The 19,910-nt window shown below is 40.6% G+C and overlaps 1 protein-coding gene across 1 annotated transcript; it reads left to right on the plus strand.

Moving 5' to 3' along the window:
* The first annotated feature begins 11,940 nt into the window (after nucleotides 1-11,940).
* MMP7 (matrix metallopeptidase 7) lies at nucleotides 11,941-16,456 on the plus strand. Its single transcript, XM_054269939.1, has 6 exons — nucleotides 11,941-12,048; nucleotides 12,573-12,796; nucleotides 12,903-13,051; nucleotides 14,693-14,818; nucleotides 15,747-15,908; nucleotides 16,434-16,456. Exons 1-6 carry the CDS (start codon nucleotides 11,941-11,943, stop codon nucleotides 16,454-16,456), a joined length of 792 nt encoding a protein of 263 aa, XP_054125914.1.
* Nucleotides 16,457-19,910: the final 3,454 nt, after the last annotated feature.

Consider the following 19,910-nt stretch of genomic DNA (forward strand, 5'->3'; position numbering starts at 1 on the left):
CTTTTTAATAAACACCTACTTCATTCCTTTAACTCTCTCTAGCCTCTGTTTTAGGTACCCCCTCATGGCATCAGTGTCACCTTCTCATGCAAGCACTGCTGAGGAAGGACAACTTATTTTGGTCTTAGCATGTACAGGGGATTTGAAAGTAAGTGAAGTTAACAGGGAAGAAAGATACAAGGATTATTATCCTCTAGGTTCAAATTACACTTGTTTCTGTTGAACCGAGGACAAGAACCGCCAGCTAAAATCCAATATGCATTTTGCTACAGCAACAAGAGAATTTTTCTTTCCATCTGATAGATGTCCTGTTGTGCTAGCACATGCATAAGGATGTGAAGGAGAGGAAACAGGAGACTATACTCACTGAGATGAAGACAAACTTTGGACAACAAACTATGTCCTACAAGCTCTGTCATCTGCCTCTTACCAGTAAAACCTTTCTGATAATTTCCATGAGCTCTGGATCCTGTCCAGAATGATGAAGTAGCAAACTAGGAAGTGTGAAAATCCAAAGCCACTTGTGTTCAGCCGCTAACAAACCTGTCACTCAGCAGGTAGGTCCACAGTGACCTTCAGTCAAAACTGGGGGTTTTCGATCACGGGTCTTCTTCTGCAGTATGTGCCAAAGGGTTGAAGAGCAATTCAAAAGAATCAGTGGGTTAAAATAACATATGAATTTGACCATTTCTTTGGTCATGTCCACAATATAGAAAGGTTTCAGCAGGGAGGAAATTCTACCCTGTTGTGCTCTTGGGCCGAATATATGTCCTGTATGGCAAGTTGAACTGAAATGCTCCCCATCTGTAGGGCTAAACTTCTCTTCCCCCCAAACATATCATAGTATATTAGCATTTATTCTAATCTACATATGGATGAATAATTTGCCAAGGCCCGGAGGTAATATAAAAATTATAGGTCAATGGAATATGTGAATGTCCTTTAAGAATATTAGTCCTCATTTAAGAAAAAAAAATTAGTAAGAGTCAACTTGCCTAGTGAGAACTTACATGTCCTCTGGAAAATTAGCTCAAGAGTATCTTTCACTGCATAACATTCTGGAAGAAATCTAAGTATTTTGATACATATATAACAGAAAAAAAATCTAGAATGCAGAATAATGAATAATTTATATACACTTATTTTTGCTCCAGCAAGAAAAAAAAATCCTGCTGATATGACTACTTGCACAGTGACCTTACAGAAAACCTTTAGATTAAGCTCACATTCCTCTTCACAGTATTATTTTCTTCTGTTTCTTCTACCTCCCCTTTAGGTGAGAATATTTACTATATATTGTTGGGAAGGGATAGTTCAATAAACTGTTGTCAAGTAATGTGCCACCTCTACAAGCTGTATCCAAAATAATAAATTCCTATTCTGCATTTGGTAAAATTGTCTTAGGCTTACAAAGAGATGTATGAGCTCTGGTCCATTTTTTTAAAATTTATTTTTAAGGCAAATCAGTGTTTTTTCAGTGTGTTTTCATCATTGTTTCAAAGTTTTTCACACCTCTGGGCTCTCACTCTTCAGGTCATCTGTGAACCAACACTCTCAGCAAGCCCCCAGCACTTCTTCACTCTCTCTAACACTGCAGGAATGCTTCCAGTAATATGTGAATAAAGGATACAAATGATTTGAAGATACCTTGAATATTTGCTAGTAAGAAATACCATGGGAATAGTTACAGACTGCTTATTTCCAGAATCAGCTTTTTCCATGAGGTTTTGATCCAGTTCTCTCAAGCAAAACTAGATGTAGACATTTCATTGTTGTGATGAAATTCACAAAATACTTCAAAGAAATATAGTAAGTTTTCTCCGGGATTAGCCGAAAATTCAGGTTTTGAAAGAGGACATAGTTGGCAAATGTAATGCTGAGAGAAAAGAAAAGGTGTAAGTGTAGTAGTTTTTTTACATGGACTTTTACATTTACTTCACTTTGCAGAATAAACCAATTGGCTTCATCAGTCAGCTGTCACTAACCCCTGTAAATTACTTCCATTGTGCTTGGAACAAAACCATGGATGTTCTATGATGGCTGTAGAGTCTTAAAACTATAAGCTGAGGCCACTAACATGCAGCAATCATTGTCACAGAACACAGGGAAGGAAAAGCAGATGTTCCATAGCCATTTACATTGACATCATGATGGTTTGCAGTCCAGAAAATCAATGCTGGCTGTGGTCCAGCACACTTTGTTTCCTTAATCTCAACAATGTTCATAGTCTTACATAGTTCATAGGAACTATGAGCAAGTAAAAATCAATTAAGGTTTGGTCAGCGATTTTTCTAGATTTCATTTTTTTTATTCACGTCTCTCATGAACATACATACAATTACAAATAGGAAAAAGTTCTGCCTGGATTTTAGTATCGAGAGGCATCAAATGGACATCAAATGCAGATGTTGATATGAATACAGAGCACTCCTTTACATGCATGCAACTTTGAGCACTTGTGTAGTTTGCACAAGTTCTTTCAGGATACTATCACCTCTTGTATTGCAAGAAAATGAAATGAAGCATGCAAAGTACATTTGGTCAAGAAAGATAGTACCTGATAGCACCTGAAAAAAATCACTCATTTTCTTTTGTACTACAGATCTAAAATTCAGACAATGTAGTTCTGGTTTTCTTGCTTCTGTTGGCCTTAAATCCAACTGTTCCTTAGGAATGAAGTTCCAGCTCTCCAGAGAGAGTGGTAGACAAATGAGTGGTGTCTTTTAACCCACATTTCTTACAAGTATCCTTATCAAGTAATCTGCTGCAACCTCAACTATCTTGGTGTTAGAGCATTTGCCCTACCTGCTAAGCTGAATCTATTCACAGCAGACACTTCCTTGCCCTTTTGCCAGTATCACCGTGTAGCTGTTCTTCAACTCTTTCTTCTCTAGATCTAGCAAACCTATTGTCTTCATCATTTCCGTGGAAGTTATGTTTAAAATAACATTCCTGTGGCTCAGGTCTCTGCCCTCTTCAGCTGGTTCCCACCTTTCTAGATAGATGGTGCACATAACTGTGTGTGAAACTCTCCTCAGAGATGTACCAGCACCTCTTGGGGCAGAACAATGACTTCATTTGTTTCACTTCCCGGAATAATGTTTGCCTTTTGCAAAAGAGCAAAACACTCTTTTTACTCCCATTCTACTTGTGATCAACTATTAACCAGTTACTCATTATGCCTGGTGATGTGCAATATTTAACCACAATCACAGCACATGATTCTAATTTCTTTTAAAACTGCACTGGCTGTTTGGCTGGATCTTGGAGGTCAAAGGATAGGTTTTCAACTAAAATGTGAATCACTGATTTAAAGCGCAACAGCAGATTCTTCAAGTCTCCATTGTTTCTAAATAGGATATTTGTACTTCACATGAAATTATTCATTTAAAAATTCATTATTCATTTAAAAATTCTCTACTTGATTGGGATTCAGAACTTGACAACTTATGATTGTCTTATTTTCTGTTACAGTGACTTCATATCAGCTATCTACTACTGTAGGATTCTCTTCCTTCAGTCCCAGAGGGATAAATATATTCTATAATCATTAAACACTAATGAAGCTGTTGGGAAGATGCTGGAATCAGAGAAGCAGCTGATTAAAGTCCTAGTTCACATGAGACCACTTCTAAGTACATCAGTGTAGCTCTTGCCTATCTAGTCCAGAAAAATTGCTTGTCCATCCTCACTCATACTGCAGCATAGTAAGCATGCTATAACTCTGCTCTGTTTGTAAGATAAACATAATTTAAGAATAAATAGTATAAATATTCAGATTGTTGTATTAGAAAAAACCCAAACAAACTGCTAGTCATAGAGTCAAACTGCTAATAGTCAAACACACCTGTTTTCCTCCTGCCTTACCACCTGGCTGCAGCTGTGCACCCTGTCAAACTAGAGCACATTCGTGGTTTTGAGGTCTCTCAGATTCTGCTTCTACAAATCCACAGACTTCTTGTAATTACCAAGTCATCTCGTTCACACATTTGAGATCACCTTTAACTGCCTGAAACATGCATCTGATATCTAGTCACCAGCCTTGGTCTAAAAGTTCTCCCATTCGTGACAGTGAAATGAAAGCTGTATTTTATTTCCTTTGGTAATGTTCAGAAGATGTCAGTGGCAGGAGTGTACACTTGCCTAGTACAGATGAAGTAAGTAAATCACTCCTCCCCCCAAGAAATTGCACTGCAATGGCTTTGTCTGATGGTGGCTGGAAAACTGCTGAAGAGGATACACATTCATGTTCAAGTGGGTTGCATTCCTAGCTCACTGAGCAAGTGTGGAAAACTTCCTGACCTTTGCAAGGGTGCTTTACATCCCATGATAGCTCAACAAGTGAAGCATTCACACAGTTCAATTGGTAAGTCAGTAAAGTTGCATGAGGTTGCAACCCTAAAGTGGAAGCTGGCAGAAACATGTTTTAAGTAGATTCATCATTACAGAAATTTTCCTTTTTACAATCCACAAAATTTTTCTCATTAGGTAAAGGCACATTCAGGTCTTTTCTCTCCACAATTTCTCCTCCTGTGTATCTCCAACCATAAAATTTCATCGTTCAAGTAGCATGATATCCCCTTAGCTGCTCAGCATATTCATTTCCTGCTTGTTCACCATATGAAAAGTGTATTGCAATCCTGATGTATACTCATGACACACTTTCTTCCATTCATAGCATTAAAATCTACTCATTTCATTTGCACTTATGTATAGTCCTTAATGACAGAACCTCTTTCTGTAGTCTTCTCTTACACTTGGCTTGCAAGATAGGGTTGTGCCACTATAGAACTACATGGCGTGAACAGCCTGTTACCATACATGCACTCTATAAAAAAATAAGTAAATAACCATATCTTCTAATTTCACATGTTTCTCCCCAGTTCAAGCTCTTATTACAACACAAAGTTGCAAAGAAATAAGGCACATAAAAATCCATAAAAATATTACGTAGAAATTAAGAATAATGAGAAATATCTGACTGCAACAGAGCCAAATTTTGTAGAGGTAAAGAAGACACTATAAGCCATAGAACAGGCCATCTATATATCAGGTCCAACAGAAAAAGCTGTCAATAACCATAAAAACAGTTGCTCAAACATTAAACCAAATTTACATCCTTAAGACCTCTGGTATAAGCATATGAACTTTGTTTTCATGCAACAGTGCTCACAGCTTTGGCTTGTTAAGCATCTCTAGAGCTGTTTTATGATCAGCTGCAGGTTTTGATTGGCACATATGGTTTAGGGGCTTTTTGAAGCCTGGGGGCAGGTGCTGCAAACCATGGCAGAGCTCTCCCGAAGCCCACTTCTCTCTTGCAATTAATGTAATTGCCCTCAGTGTTTTAGGTCAGAGGTCCTGAGTGAAATCAGAACAGTAAAAATTTTTATTTCTTCACAAGGAACAATGATAATAAGGCAAGAAATTAAGTCTATTAATTCTACAAATACTGGTATCACTAAGCACATGATGCAATTGCTCTTTAAAGATCTGTCACTTTTGTCTATATTAAGTGGGGGAAAAGTCACCCTTGCTTGCCAAAAACGTTCACATTTTTGAAATTATTACATATTTCTTCTCAGGTATTGGGAAGCTGTCAGAATTCACAGCACAGCAGGTAGAACAGCCTATACAGTCTAGTGTCCTGCTCTGACCTGGACAGAGAGCACATCCCTAGGGCAACACTGCTGGTTTCGCTGTACACAAGAGATTAATTTCAACTAACTGTAAACCATAGAAAAACATCTATTGCAGTTGTATTGCAGTTGTGTAAAGCATACTGGATTTGCTTTTTACCCCCCTCCTTGTCATGGTACAGCCATGGATCTATTATTAGTGTGATGTAGTCAAATTCCTTCCACCATCTGCAGAACAGTAATTGACAGCAACCTCCAGAGCAAGGCAGCAGGCTGGGGCAAATTAATTCTGCCTGCAAAGGTGCTGCTCATTTGTAGGAAGAAAAAAAGAAAATAAACCAAAACCAAATAAACTAACACACACACACACCCAAAAACATAGGTAAGTAGGCTAGTTTCCTTCTTTCATAAAAATTTAAACTTGCATTATGTAAAAATGCAAACTTGATTTACAGTAAATTTCAGGGACATAGAATGAGGACTGGAGTGAGTCCTCTTGCAAGGTGCAATCTCGTGTTGTTACACATTAATGCAATGGATAATTAAGGATTAACATATACAAAAGCCTATTGTTCCTGACCTGTGATCAGCCATAGTTACCTGGCAGTGAAAATTGCCTCTGGAGAAAATGTAATGATGTCAGTTAGATTTTAAAGGGCCAGGGTGCTGGGTGTGCCTCCAGAAGTGTTCCACACCGGACCAGGTGTGTGTTTCCAGCCTTGTAACCATCTGCTCTTGTTGCACTTGGGCTCACATCAGGATCAGCTGGGCATGAGCCAACTGCATCCCTTTGGGGTGGTGCTGAGCAATCCACTGAGGATGCTCAGCCTGCTGGAGGGGACATTCCTGAGCTGGTCTGGGACATTCCCCTCCCACACAGGCACCCAGGCCTCAGCACTTGCTGTTTCACCCTCTACAGCCACTTAACTCCTTGAAACAGACAGAGACTTTGGTTTACTCAAATGGGGTTTGGTTAAGCAATCACTCAGGCTACTGAGCAGCTGCATGAAAAAGTTTTCTAAAATCAGCAAGGCTTCTTTGTGACTCACTCCTCATCATCCCAGTGCTAACAGTCCTTATTTGGTTGTGCACTTTTTAATGGTTGGATTGCTTCTAAATGGTGCCAAAGTCAAAATCCACCATGTTGGAAAACTCAGTGTAACTTGATTTGTGGGGCACAGATGCTGCAAGTCTGTGCAAGGAAAGAAATTTTTTGTGAAAGAGAACCCCAGTGATATAGCCAGTTTTACCAATAAAGTGATGTTATTGTCTTTTTACTCAGTTACTGGAAACTAGACAGGGCAACAGAAAAGGACCCGTCCCACACCTGGAGTGGTGAGCAGCAAACAGCTTCCAGACATGAATCAATGCTGGGAATCAGGAATCATTTGAATAGTGACAATAGCATGATGAAACCTGACAACTTCCAGAGAAATGGTGTAGAGGTACACAAATTTTTTCACTTGTGTTCACATACATCTGGTTGTGGTCTTTTGTGAACTGGCTGAATCTCAGTTCCAATACACATGAGATAAATCAAACTTCTGCATTGAGCTTGTATTGACTACATTCAAATTCAATCTCACACTTCTATACTAGAGTATAACACCATGGAGGTAAGCCTGTAATTCCTCTGGAATTGCTTTACTGCATGTCAATTTGCAATGAAATCTTGTATCAACTCTTTGGTATTTCAGGGCCATTGAAATTTTGTATAGAAGCAAGATTTTTCAAATCAGACTAAAGGCAAAATTTTGGTTGATGTCATCTAGACTCCCAGAACATTTTCCAAATACTTATACAAGTCTATGAGGCTCAGCACACATCAAGTTCTGCAGTGTCTATCCTGTCTCTCAAACCCTGTTCTCCACAATCACCAAAGCCCAAACTCACCATGCTGTCTCAGCAGATCCCTACAGACCCCTGCAGATCATCAGGATGAGTCAGGAGGAGCTGTGCACATCAGCTGCTCCTCAGTTTGGGTTACAGTCAGTGTGGACAGGCCGAGCCCAGCATGCCTCCCATGCTGCCACAGCTTCTCTGCCCGTCCTTGCAGACAGAGAAGACCACTACAAGCTCAGTCTGTTTTAGATGGGACTCTGCAGCTCATTCACAGGGTTCTGCTGCAGGATTACAGGCAGTCTGAAGTTGCCTTAGTGCAAACGCTAAGTTAGGGGGTTCCTACACTAAGTAATATGGTTTTGTCAAGCCAAGATGTAGGCAGTGTTCTAGTTTACATCTTGTTTCAGTCATTTGAAGTATTGAGACAGACATACAAATGGATGGGGCTAGCCAACTACAAAAAGTGAATTCATGAATGAAAGATGACTATGGGAGGTTATGTAACTTTTCCTACCCAGGAAGGTTTCAAATCACGCTGCAGTGAAATGCAGCTGGCTGACTTCTGGCCCTCTTCCCTTCCCCATGTCCTGTGCACTACTGCTGGAAGACAGAATGACTGCATACAGCTAAAGTTTATGACTTCTACTTAAATAGAGTAAATTCAATTATTATGTAGACATTTTTGAGAGATCCACGTCTGTTAGCTGGAGGAAAGAGACTCCTTATCATTGACCAAAGGATAAAAGAAATCAAAGAATTGAGGGTGTCTGAAGGTCACACAGGTAGGTTACACTTACAGGAAAGCTATTTCCCTTGTGGTTTGTTGCTCAAGATTATTATTGTAAAGACTTATCTCTATACTTGCATCTTTTCCCACCAGATGTCCCAATTAAATTGTTGTAAATACAAAGTAATTAGAGAAACAAAGCACAACAATTCTAGACACTGTGAGAAGATGGTAAATTCACAAGCTGAGATGTGTTAAGTTTGATTGCTTAACTATTAGTGACATAGATGTGCTAGTTGTCATCACATTGTTTGTGCTGAATCTGAACATCTAATCCCTTCCTCGGGCCTTTCCCTAAAGCAGTGGGATCTTGCTGAGAAATATCTCAATGCAGCTTGATCCAGCCAAACAGGAGAGAAGAACTGGCTTGTCTTTCTCCTGAGACGAGCTGACGCAATGCTGAGGGGCCCTGGCACGACCTTGGTGCCCAGGCAGGAATGACTGGAGGGTTTTACCATCACACAGCATGAAAAAATGATACACAGCCCTGTATCACAGGTGCCAAGGTACTCCTTTGTAGAAAGACCCCTTGGATAAAATCTATGGAAATGGACTGCAGAAGCTAGGAAGATTCTGAATCAGATTGCGCCTCGCAGGACTTAGCTTCAGAAATTGCAATGCAGAAAACAAAACATTTTGCTCTGCAAAGATATTTACCATGTTTGAATTTTATTATAAGTTAGTCAAATTGAATAACCAGATAACAGAACAAAACCAGTCATGTGTCCTGCAGATCCTAAGAAAACAGGTCTATCCTGTTTGGTAGGACTTTAAGTACAATATTGCATAATTCACAAGTGAACCAAATGAAACATTTCTCAGGAATTTTTGGCAATACTTTTTTGCTTGATATTCACCACAGGGGGTAGAAACCAGCCAACATCTAATCACCCATACAGCCACTTACTTGCTCCCCATGCACAGCGGGAGAGATTAGGAAGTGCAGATAGTTTAATAATGAAAGGATGAGGTGAAGGTGGACGGAAGTGTTGCACAGGCTCACCACCTGCTGCAAACAGATTGATGTCCAACCAGCCTCCAGGCAATAAGCACCTTGGAAGACAACCCTCACTCCACCTCCTTCTTATGCTAGCTCAGTTTTATTGATGAAAATGACATTATATCATATGGAATTTTCCTTTGGAGAACTCAGGTGAATTGTCCTTGATGTGCCCCTTCCCAGCCACTTTTCCACCCAGCCTCTTCCATACAGTGTGAGAGCTAAGTGTGAGCAGAGAAAGTCATGACATTGTGGGAACACCCTTCACCAATACCCAGAGGATGGGAATAAGAACACAATGCATGCTGCTATTAATAAATTTAATCTATCCCAGATAGATCCATAACACCAATAAAGATTTTTTAACACTTCTTGACTAGTATGAACTCTTTTCTGCATTCAAATTGGGCAGAATCCAGCTGTGCCTTCTGCCCAAGTCAAATGACCAAGACAGTGATCATTCACTACTGAATCATTCATTTCTACTTCACTTTTTCATCCTAGTCATGCTCAAAGGAGACTCTGGTATTACTTTATACTGAAGTATTTTTCTCTATAACTCAAAAGGTCTGGTGTCTATCAATGAGTTACACCTAGGACATAGTTTTATGCAGCATTCTTAATCACAGCAGGGTTAATATCCTCAAAAATGTGACAGTATAAACTTTTCCATGGCAATGTTGTAAGTCTTCCTAATGGAATTTACAGCAATTTCTGTTATTAAATATCTCTACAGTGTTACTTTGGATCTCCTTGACCTTTGTTTACACAGGTCATACACTCCAACACAGACAGATTCTCTGCTGAATACAAGTCACATGACTATGATGTTTGTGCAGGAAATTATTTTTCCTGACCCATAATATTTTTTATTATTCAAGACCAAGACAAAGCAATAAAGTCTGCAAAATTCACACAGCTAAATCTAAAGGAACAGAATCTGTTCCTTTTTGATTTTCATTTTGAATTTCCATTTCCATTGAAGCCTAAAGTTCTTCAAAATCTTCTCACTTTTTTGAGAAAAAAAATACTAGATAGCAAGCTTCCAGCAGAAAATTAAATACAGCATAGAGCTTGTCCTTTTCCATCAGGGTCTTGTGTTTAAACCCTCCTTTTTAGTCTTGCTTATATACCAGTCAAAGATATATGTAAGTTGCTCAACAGTCTATCAGCTCTCAAGCCCTCAGATTCCTCTTGTGTCTATGAGGAAATAACCAATCCCACACACTGGAGTCATGGAGTTCAAAGTGTTTTAAACACATCCTCAACTCCTGCAACCCAGAACCTGGTCCAGAGACAACTTTATTAACACAGTCATACATAAAGGCAGCTGTTGAGGAAGAAGGAGGTGAACCTACTCCTAGCAATAAAATGTTTAGATTTTTTTAATCTAGCCTAAACATTTGGACATGGATTGATTTGCTGTAAGGTACAAAAACACACAGAAATGATCACATGTCAGTAAGTAGGCTGTTTTCAATAATAGGTGACAGCGTCATTCCTTTAGCAGCTGTTTCAGACATTGCTGTGTACTGCAGTCCTGTCCTGCATAGTTCAGCTGTGTGAGGTATAGATCATCTTTCTCTGAAATGAAATTTTTTCTGATCATCAGTCAGAAGTACATTGGATACAAGCTAATAACCCACAAACACTTCCATACACATTAAGCAATAGCCATAAAGAGCTCCCCAAGTGTGAGAAATATTAACCTTCTTTTCCTATTTATGCACATTTCCTTTCAGATTAGAGGTAATATGGTCACAAAACTGCACACCCTGAGATAAAAATCATAAGTCAGTCTGTGGACTGGTGTTTCCAGGCCCCAAAGCTATCCACTGGGATTTAGCAGAGCGAAGCTGGGACCAGTGTTGGTATCAGAGGGCCAGGGAGGTTACAGCTGCCCTGCTGTGTCAGTGCTTCATGCAGCTTTCTCATGTTGCACTGGTACAGCAGGAGGTCTAATATAGCTCCATATTGCTTAGGGAAAGCTCCTCTCTTACCCCTGAGAGGTTTCACCTACTTTTGCAAGCTATATTCTCTAAGAAGTTCTCAAATGTGAAGAGATTCTTCTGATAGGGCATCCAATTTGGAAGGAAAGGGACAAAGGCACTTGATGTCCTCCCAGTTCTAGAGTGCTTTTAAAGAGCTGTCTCCTGAACTGCAGGAACCTCTGCAAGTTTACTGAACGGGCAGTGCTGTAACATCAGTGGTTTCAGTGAGACACTGCTCATACCCATCTCCTCTCTGCCCCAACACAGACTGATACAGGCAGGCAGCCAAAGGGCTCTTGCAAAATGCCTTTGTGTATAAGGAACATGGGAAAAGCACAGTCTGAAGTGATTACACAGTAACTGTACCGATAAAGTTACAGAAAGTGAATTTCCCTATGACACTGTGGTTTCACTACTGGAATAACATAAAAAGAGAGAGACAAAGCTGGCTGCTAGCTGTGACGTGACATCAACAGGGAAGTTACAGCAAAGATTTGTTTAAGGTGATTTCATTTACTTCTTAAAGCATTGATGACATTACACTAACAGAACCAAAAAGTGACTCACATGCGTAATTGCTGCTTGGAGGTATCAGGATCTATATAAGGGTTTCAGCTCTGGTCTCGGGAGACAGAAAGTCAAACTCTTTCTGCTGCAGCAAGGCTCCTCATCAAGATGGGCACCATGCACTACCTCCTGCTTTGTGCTCTCATCTTCCTGCCCGAGACTCCTGCTTTTCCACTACAACAAAGACCACAACCACTGAGCATCATAGACCTTGAGAAAGTAAAGGTATGGTACATGGGGGGAAACAATACTGCATTAGGAGTAATCTGATTTTGATTCAATTTCTACATTCCTTTCCTACCTACTTGTATTATCCTTGCCTTACATTACAACAACAGTTTTTGCAGACATGATATAAAACAGTTTAAACTTGCTGACTAGCTTAAACCTCTTAAGGCTAACTTTAAAAGGAGACCAACTTCCAACTGGTAAATAAAGAGAAGCATTTTACAAATAAGTCCAAAATTTTATGTGTACTGTTTTAGAAGGCTGTAGATTTGAATGCTCAGTAAATTGTGGTCACTTGACAGGATTTCTTACTTACAGTGTCTCATTGCTATTACGATTCCTCTTATATATGCTGATCTCTATTACTGAGAGCAGAATTTGGAAAATTGAAATGGAAAGATTCAACTAAACCCAGACATGAATGATACAGGATGAAGAAACAATTCAAACAAATGCAAAATGCAATTGCCAAAATATCACAGATATATGTATTAATCTTTATTTTCCCTCTCTCCTTCCAGGGATATCTTGATAAATTCTTTCCAATTTTGTCAAAAACACAAAACCTAAGCATAGAAGAAAGGATTAAAGAAATGCAGAAGTTTTTCCACCTGACTGTAACTGGAAAACTAGACAAAGAGACAGAAGAAATTATGACAATGCCCAGATGTGGTATGCCTGATGTAGCAGAATATCAAACATTTCCTGGAACTCCAAGATGGAAAAAGACACATTTAACTTACAAGTAAGTGAGGTTTCAGATTTTCTGGGGAAGGGGATTGCTCTGTATTTGACTAGGTGGGTTTCCCTCACAGCCTGAATGAAATTAACCTGCTTTTCTTTCCTGACAGGATTCTCAGTTATACACAGGACCTACCCAGACGGAAAGTGGAAGATGCAATTAGAAGGGCCTTGATGGTATGGAGTGATGTGACTCCACTGCAATTCCGAAAAGTTGACAGAGGCCGTGCGGACATTGAGATTAGATTTGCTCGTCGTGGTGAGAATACCTGTCCTTTTTAACATACATTGCTCCATGTTTTACTGAAAGCATGTATTTTTATAGCCATAGCTTTAAGAAAGAACAAAGAGTTGGGAATTAAATCAAAGTCTGCATAAATTTTATCTACTTTATATCATGCCACCAACTTTCTATGCCATTCTTCAATTTTACTCCTGTAAGAGAGTTATACAAATCCTTTCAGAGTCACAGCTGTGAAATTAAGGGAGAATTCAGCTCCAGAATGAGACACTTAAACTCAGATGTTCAAGGTGTTTTTGCCTTGATAAAATGTGCAAACTACAGAGAAGAGCTCTGTAGAGCAAATCATAGGCTTCTGAAAATCCAGCCTCCATAGGCTGCATTCAAGCAGCTTAAGGCCGGTTTACTCAGGCCTACACCAAGCCTGGTTCCCAGAATAAGCACACTTTGGCAGTTGGCTTGCATTATGTTTGGCCACAGAAAGTCTCTTCAGGTAGATTTGTTTCTAGAAGGAATGGTATGTTGCACCCCGAGATTGCACCAAGGTGCAGCGGTGTGGTAAGTGGGGTGAACAGAAGTCACTTCAGAAATCAATCTCTGATCTGGAGGGGTCTGGAGTAGTCTATAGACATAGCTCTGCCTTGAATGTGTGCCTGGCATGTAAAATGACAGCTTAGCCTGACTGAATGCCCACTTTAAGCTTGTCTGGCTTGTTCTCTAGATCCATTGACAATAATCAAAAAAGATCCATTGACTGGCAGTGCAGATCAGGCATGTGGCCTGCAAGCAGATGAGCACCAAAATGTCCAAAGCCTGTGTGTCACTGATGGCAAGAACATCAGGGTGCCATAAAGAGGTGATCTCATGTCCTAGACAAAGGCAGAACTGATTCTTCAAGCTGGAATGGGTTTTAATTCCATGTCACACACTAGAATTAGGTCTCTACTGCCTGCGTTAGTCGTGTCCTAAGGGCCATCCACATGGTCTGGTAGAAAGGACACAGGATGACATCTCATTTCCCAACCACACCTCAGTAAAGTCAGAGACTCACTATGAGGGAGAGGGTGATTTTCCAAGTTAGTTCAACTCTGATCCAGCTCTTGCACTTGAGGTAGGAAACAGCAATATTCCACCTGCACTATGACAGAAGTAGAGGATAGACCAGACCTCAAGGCTGGGAATAAATGAATTTATCTCTATAGAAACATGGTTATCTATCCAAAATCACCATCCACACTTAAACCAGCCTAAGTGAGACTGTCTGCAACTAATATTGTCCAGCACTTTTCAATATCAAACACATTCAGATATTAACAAAATTGTTGTCAAGCATTAAGTATTTATTCTGAAGTCATCCCTGATTTCAGCCTCAGGATCCCAATGCTGGCAAAAGGTCAGGGAAAAAATATTCAGCTCTTCCTGAAACTTGCAGCAGACCAAACTATCAAATACAAGATTTGAACTTAAGTCAGGAATTTGGAGAGTGCTTCCCTAAGCCTCACTTCTCATTTTCACAACCTTGCTGCCATTGTAAGATCATTTTAAGGATTGGCAACCAGCAAAACGAGTACAAACTACCAGCATCAGCATGCTTCTACTTGCTGAAGTTAAATATGACAACTGATCTCATCTGATGACATTGATTTATTTCAAATGCAGAACATGGAGATGGATCTCCTTTTGATGGAAGAGGTGGCACGCTGGCCCATGCCTTCGCACCTGGAGACGGGATTGGTGGAGATGCTCATTTTGATGATGATGAAAAATGGTCAGATGTCAATCAAGGTAAATCTCACATGTGTAGATGAAAGGGAAAGGCAAATATTGTACTTGCTGGAAGAACACAGCCACAGGAACTTGTCACAGACATGTTTTATGAAAAATCCTTTCCTTAGGATTTTTTTTCTCCTGAGAAGCTGAGAGGCCTCAGGAACAAAATGTAAACAATGATTATCTGCTGCTGTGGAATGCAACAGCTGGATCTGTGATCGGTCTCATGTGGTTGTTTCTAATTAATGGCCAATCACAGTCCAGCGGTCCAGACTGTCTCAGTCAATTGCAAGCCTTTGTTACCATTCCTTTTCTCTCCTTAACTAGCCTTCTGATGAAATCCCTTTTTCTATTCTTTCAGTAGAGTTTTAATGAATATATATAATAAAATAATAAATCAACCCTTCTGAAACATGGAGTCAACATTCTTGTCTCTTCCCTCATCCTAAGACCCCTGCAAACACCATCACAAGAACTGCTTTCCATTCCTATTCTTCCTTCAGTGCTACTTCAGTACAAACATTTCTATCCTTTTCAACTACCATTATAACTACTCCGGCTTCATTACCATGAACGCCTTCATAATGCCTGTTCTGTCCATCATTTAAAGCACTTTTTGCAGGCTAAACAAGGACTGGGAGCCCTTGATTCCTACATAAATTGTGAACAGGTAAATTGACTTGCTTCTAGGAATGCGGTCAACCAAAAGCAGAAAAGAGATACAAAAGAGACTCAGGGTCTCTAGATGCATATGCAAGGAATCAGTAGATTTTTTATAAAATATTACAGTAATAAAAGAAAGCTCAGCAAAAATGGATCGAAAGCCTGGAGTTTCATTTCAAGATGGATTGAAATATACAAATTCTCCTGCACTTTCAATTAATTGTATTTCAAAAAGAAATGCCATACATTTCATATCCATTTATGTGCTTGTATTTTGCAGATGTCAATTTGTTCCTCGTTGCTGCTCATGAATTTGGACATTCTTTGGGACTTGCTCACTCCAATGTCCGTGGAGCTCTCATGTACCCTCTCTACTCCTATCAGAACCCACAAACCTTCAGACTCCCGGCAGACGACAGGAGAGGAATTCAGAAGTTATACGGTAAAACTCATGAATAATTTGATTTTCAAGATAAAACCAACTGGGGTACAGCCTTCACTCTCCCTGATTGCAAGGGCCTCATCATGTTACCAAAAAGAAAGAAAGTGAACAAACTTGGGAAAAACCAACTCCTGCTTACTCTGTCCACTCACTATGTTGCCTCTGTAGCCTGCTCCCACTGCAGCCAAGAGGTGACAAAGCAGCAGTGCATGGCCTGCTGCTCTGTCCTCCCACACTCCTGCATTCCTCTGGCCCTTGCTCTGCAAATGAGCTCCTCCAGTGAGTGGTGCTCCCGGCAGGAAAGGAGAAGCACTGTGCCACTCACCAAGTTCAGTAAAGGCAGAAACTCCTCAGCAACAGGGGAACATAACTAGAATTGACCCCACAGGACAGAATTTGTCAGGTTTGCTTTTCTTTAGGCACTGCCCAACACAGGGCATGCTAAAGGAACACTAGGAAGAAAGCACAGTTGTCTGCATTGACAATTTTCAGTAGGTCTCTATGTTTTGTGTTTCTCTTCCACAGGGAAAAAGCCATCAAACTCTTGAAGAAAGTGCTTAACCAAGAGCAAAGAATTCACATCTCATTGGTTTGGTCTTCCAAAGCAAATTTAATCCTCCAGCTAATTAAGATGGTAAACTCCTGGGCTGCACTTTCTCTCACTGAATTTTTATGTTCATTTATTTGCATTTTATGCCATTTCACTTAACAAAAATAATAATAAAAAAATGTGTTCTCTGTTTTCTAAAGTTTTCTTTTTTCTTCCGGCATTTCACTGGGGCATTAAGTTACTCCTGCATGCATGATAGACAGTCAGACAAGTATCTTTGTGAAAAGGCTTATAGGTACCTAAAGTGCCTGTGTGCATTGACTGATGTCAGAACAGAACAGGGTTTGTTCTTACATCAGTGCCTTGCTTTCAATTCCCATGCATGTCCTGCCACTTCACAGTATTGACTCCTCAGAATCAGTGTGCTTCCCATACGGCTCACACATAGAGGAGGTCTCCACAGTGCTTCCTTCAGTCTGGGCTGCGACGTTTTCCCAAAGGGTAGAGCTTTTCATCATCATGTCCTCCCTGGCTTTCCAGAGAAGCAGGTTTGAGAAGCAGTGGACTGGGATTCCCATTGGCCTCTGGGATAGTCAAATTCCACTGGGTATTTCTAAATTTATTTTAAAAAAAAAGAAACAAGGAAAAAACCCCACAGGCATTCTGCCAAGGACATTCAAAATCTCCCCAATTCGCAAGGTAGAAGATGTATTTATTAATAGTTTCCGACAGACGGCTCCCTGTGCACAGAGATGAGGAGCATAAACACCAGCTCAGTGTCATGGCCAGCATCTTCAGTCTCCTAAACCAGTGTTATCCAGTACAAGTAATGACCTTAACCCAGCCCCCAGAGTTGACACAGCACAGCAGGGAACGTGGTGCTCACACAGCCCAACTCGCAGAACACAAAACACCTCTGAGAGCAAATATATCACCACTCTGACCAGTGACTATTTAACTAATGCAGTGGATACTTACAAAAAGTGTGGTTTAACATGCTCTGATCAGATCTATTTTTATCTCAACCCTTCCTGCCTCATGCTGAGTGATCCAAAAAGGACTGACACTGTCCAACCCAACAGGTAACCAAACACCACACTCACTATGCACCCCTCAGTGGGATGGGGAGAGAAATGCAGAAAAAAGGTAAAATAAAGGGGTAGAGACAACTCAATAAGACAGGAAAGGAAGCGGAAATAACAAAAAATAATAAATACAAAAAGAAGAAAGCAAAAGAAAGTTAAAGAAAAGACAAGGAAGAAGAGGAAGAAGAAGAGCAGGAAGATGAAGACGAGGATGAAGACGAGGACGAAGATGAAGATGAAGACAAAGAAGAAGAAGAAGAAGAAGAAGAAGAAGAAGATGAAGAAGAAGAAGAAGGAGAGAAATAGGAATAGGAATATACAAAGCAAATGATGCACAATAGAGTTGTTCACCACCCACAGACCAATGCCCAGATGGTGCCCAAGCAGAAACCTCTGTCCCGCTTTCCCTCTAGTTTATACACTGAATATGACATCCTGTGGTATGGAAAATCCCTCTGGCCAGTTTGGCTCCCAGCTGTGTCCCCTTTCAGCTTCTTATACCCCCCAGCTTCCTCACTGCTGGGCTGCTGTGTCAAGTTGAAGAGTCCTCACTCAATGTAAAGGCTGCTGAGCAACAACCAAAGCATCAGTGCGATATCAACGTTAGTTTGAAAATGTTCCTATCAGTTACCAGCCATTTCTTCCACACAAAGCTCAAAGATGAAGTAGCTGATGCTAAGTGTGGAGATTATACTGAGGACACAGCTGTCTTCAGGTGTGAGAAAAAATTTGAAGCCCCAGAATGGAGGGTCAGATCCAATCTGTGTTAAAGGCTATGAAGAAGGGCTCTCTGGGCTATGTGGATGCTCGATCCAAATGGGTTGATCTGCACTGTCCTGGAAAGATGCAGTTTGACAGAAAATACCCTCTGTTCCCTTGGCCAAAGTCCCCACAGGGAACAAAGCACAAAACAGAGACACACCATGCCCTTTATCAAGCTCAAGTCACTTGCTAAAGTTTCATAAAGAGAAAACAGCCATAGAAGATGGGCTTTATCAAAGACTCTGCAGAAAAAAACACTCCTAAGGCCACATAGAATAATTCATGGACAGTGCTGGAGGAGGCACTCTTATCAAATGAAGCCAGGAGAAGAAATGCTAGACTGAACGTAGCACGTTTGTTTCCTAGTGTACAATTAACATCCTTATGAACAGAGACAAATGCAATAGGACCCAGAAGCGTAGTCCTAGGAATACTGTCCTGACAATGGCACACATCTGGGAGACAGCTTCCTGTGACCACATGAGGTGACTGGCCTGCAGTAGGGCCAGCACAGGGGGCAGCAAGGCACCCTTGTGTCTTGAAGGATCCATCTCAAGAGAGGCAGCAGCACCAAGTTAGCATCACCGCAGCAAGTGAAATAAAATAGAAGTCAGGAATTTTGTCCTCAGAGACAGCCACTGATGAGGCTGCCAGCAGCATTTTACTTCCTGTTGAGCTCCCATTGCCTTTCCATCCCCATAAGGGACCTCTCCTTTGGGGAAAAGCGCTGCCATCGGCGCACCTCACCCTGCTGAGCAGGTGGGAACTGCGCAGCATTTGCCTCCGCCTAGTGGCACAGCTCGGCAAACTGCACTGGCTTTGCAGCCTGTTGTAAAGTGTGTGTCTTGTCTGCAAGCACACAGATGGGCAGGAACTACCACACAAACCATCGCTGGGGGAAATCAGAGGCAACAGCAATTTGGCAAACTTGCCCCTGCCTCTTCCTTCTTCCCTTTATCCCACTGCATTCTGTGTCAGTTTTTACATGCTCTCTCTAATACAACTCTAGGCACCTAATGCTACTCAAATAGCAACTTTCCCTCCTTTTCCACACCAAAGAAGAAATGGCAAACCACAACATTTAGTTTGTTGGGGATTTGAATTTTTACTTGCTTTTACTACTGTTTTTTTAAATAAATTATCTTTAAATTTATGCTTGCTGTTCCAGATAGTACAATAAGCAGCAAATGAATTCTCAAATGTGTTAACATTTTTCACAGGTCCTTTGACCATGAACATTTAAAGGATAAACCCTACTCCTGCACTATCTAGAAATGCTATTATGGGGACTTACCCAGTCACTTAGGTACCCTGAGCCCACTCCATCAACACAGACTGATATTCTGAGAGGGCAAAATCAATAACTGCTATACCTGGTATTAACAAGGGAATAAGATCTCGGAAAAGTAAAATTAATGATACCAGCAGCCTTACCAGTGCTTATCAAAGCTGTCACACATAAAAAGTCCAAGATATGTGATGGGAAAGATCTGATGAGATGCAAAAGTGCAAGTATGCCTTGCCCCATTGATGTCCTCTTGATTTTTTTCTTCACAGTGTAAACTGCAAATTTAATCCCAAATCTTTAATCTTCAAATTTAAAGC

The sequence above is a fragment of the Melozone crissalis genome, unplaced genomic scaffold (genome assembly GCF_028551555.1).
Source record: "Melozone crissalis strain CALT ecotype California unplaced genomic scaffold, PUWL_Pcris_2 ptg000008l_1, whole genome shotgun sequence".
NCBI lineage: Eukaryota > Metazoa > Chordata > Aves > Passeriformes > Passerellidae > Melozone > Melozone crissalis.

What these genes read in the sequence shown, in the direction of transcription:
- MMP7 (XM_054269939.1), top strand. Translation starts at nt 11,941, where the DNA reads ATGCACTACCTCCTGCTTTGTGCTCTCATCTTCCTGCCCGAGACTCCT. An exon ending in TAGACCTTGAGAAAGTAAAG is followed by an intron (nt 12,049 to 12,572) that starts GTATGGTACATG and finishes CTCTCCTTCCAG; the next exon opens with GGATATCTTGATAAATTCTT. An exon ending in ATGGTCAGATGTCAATCAAG is followed by an intron (nt 14,819 to 15,746) that starts GTAAATCTCACA and finishes TGTATTTTGCAG; the next exon opens with ATGTCAATTTGTTCCTCGTT.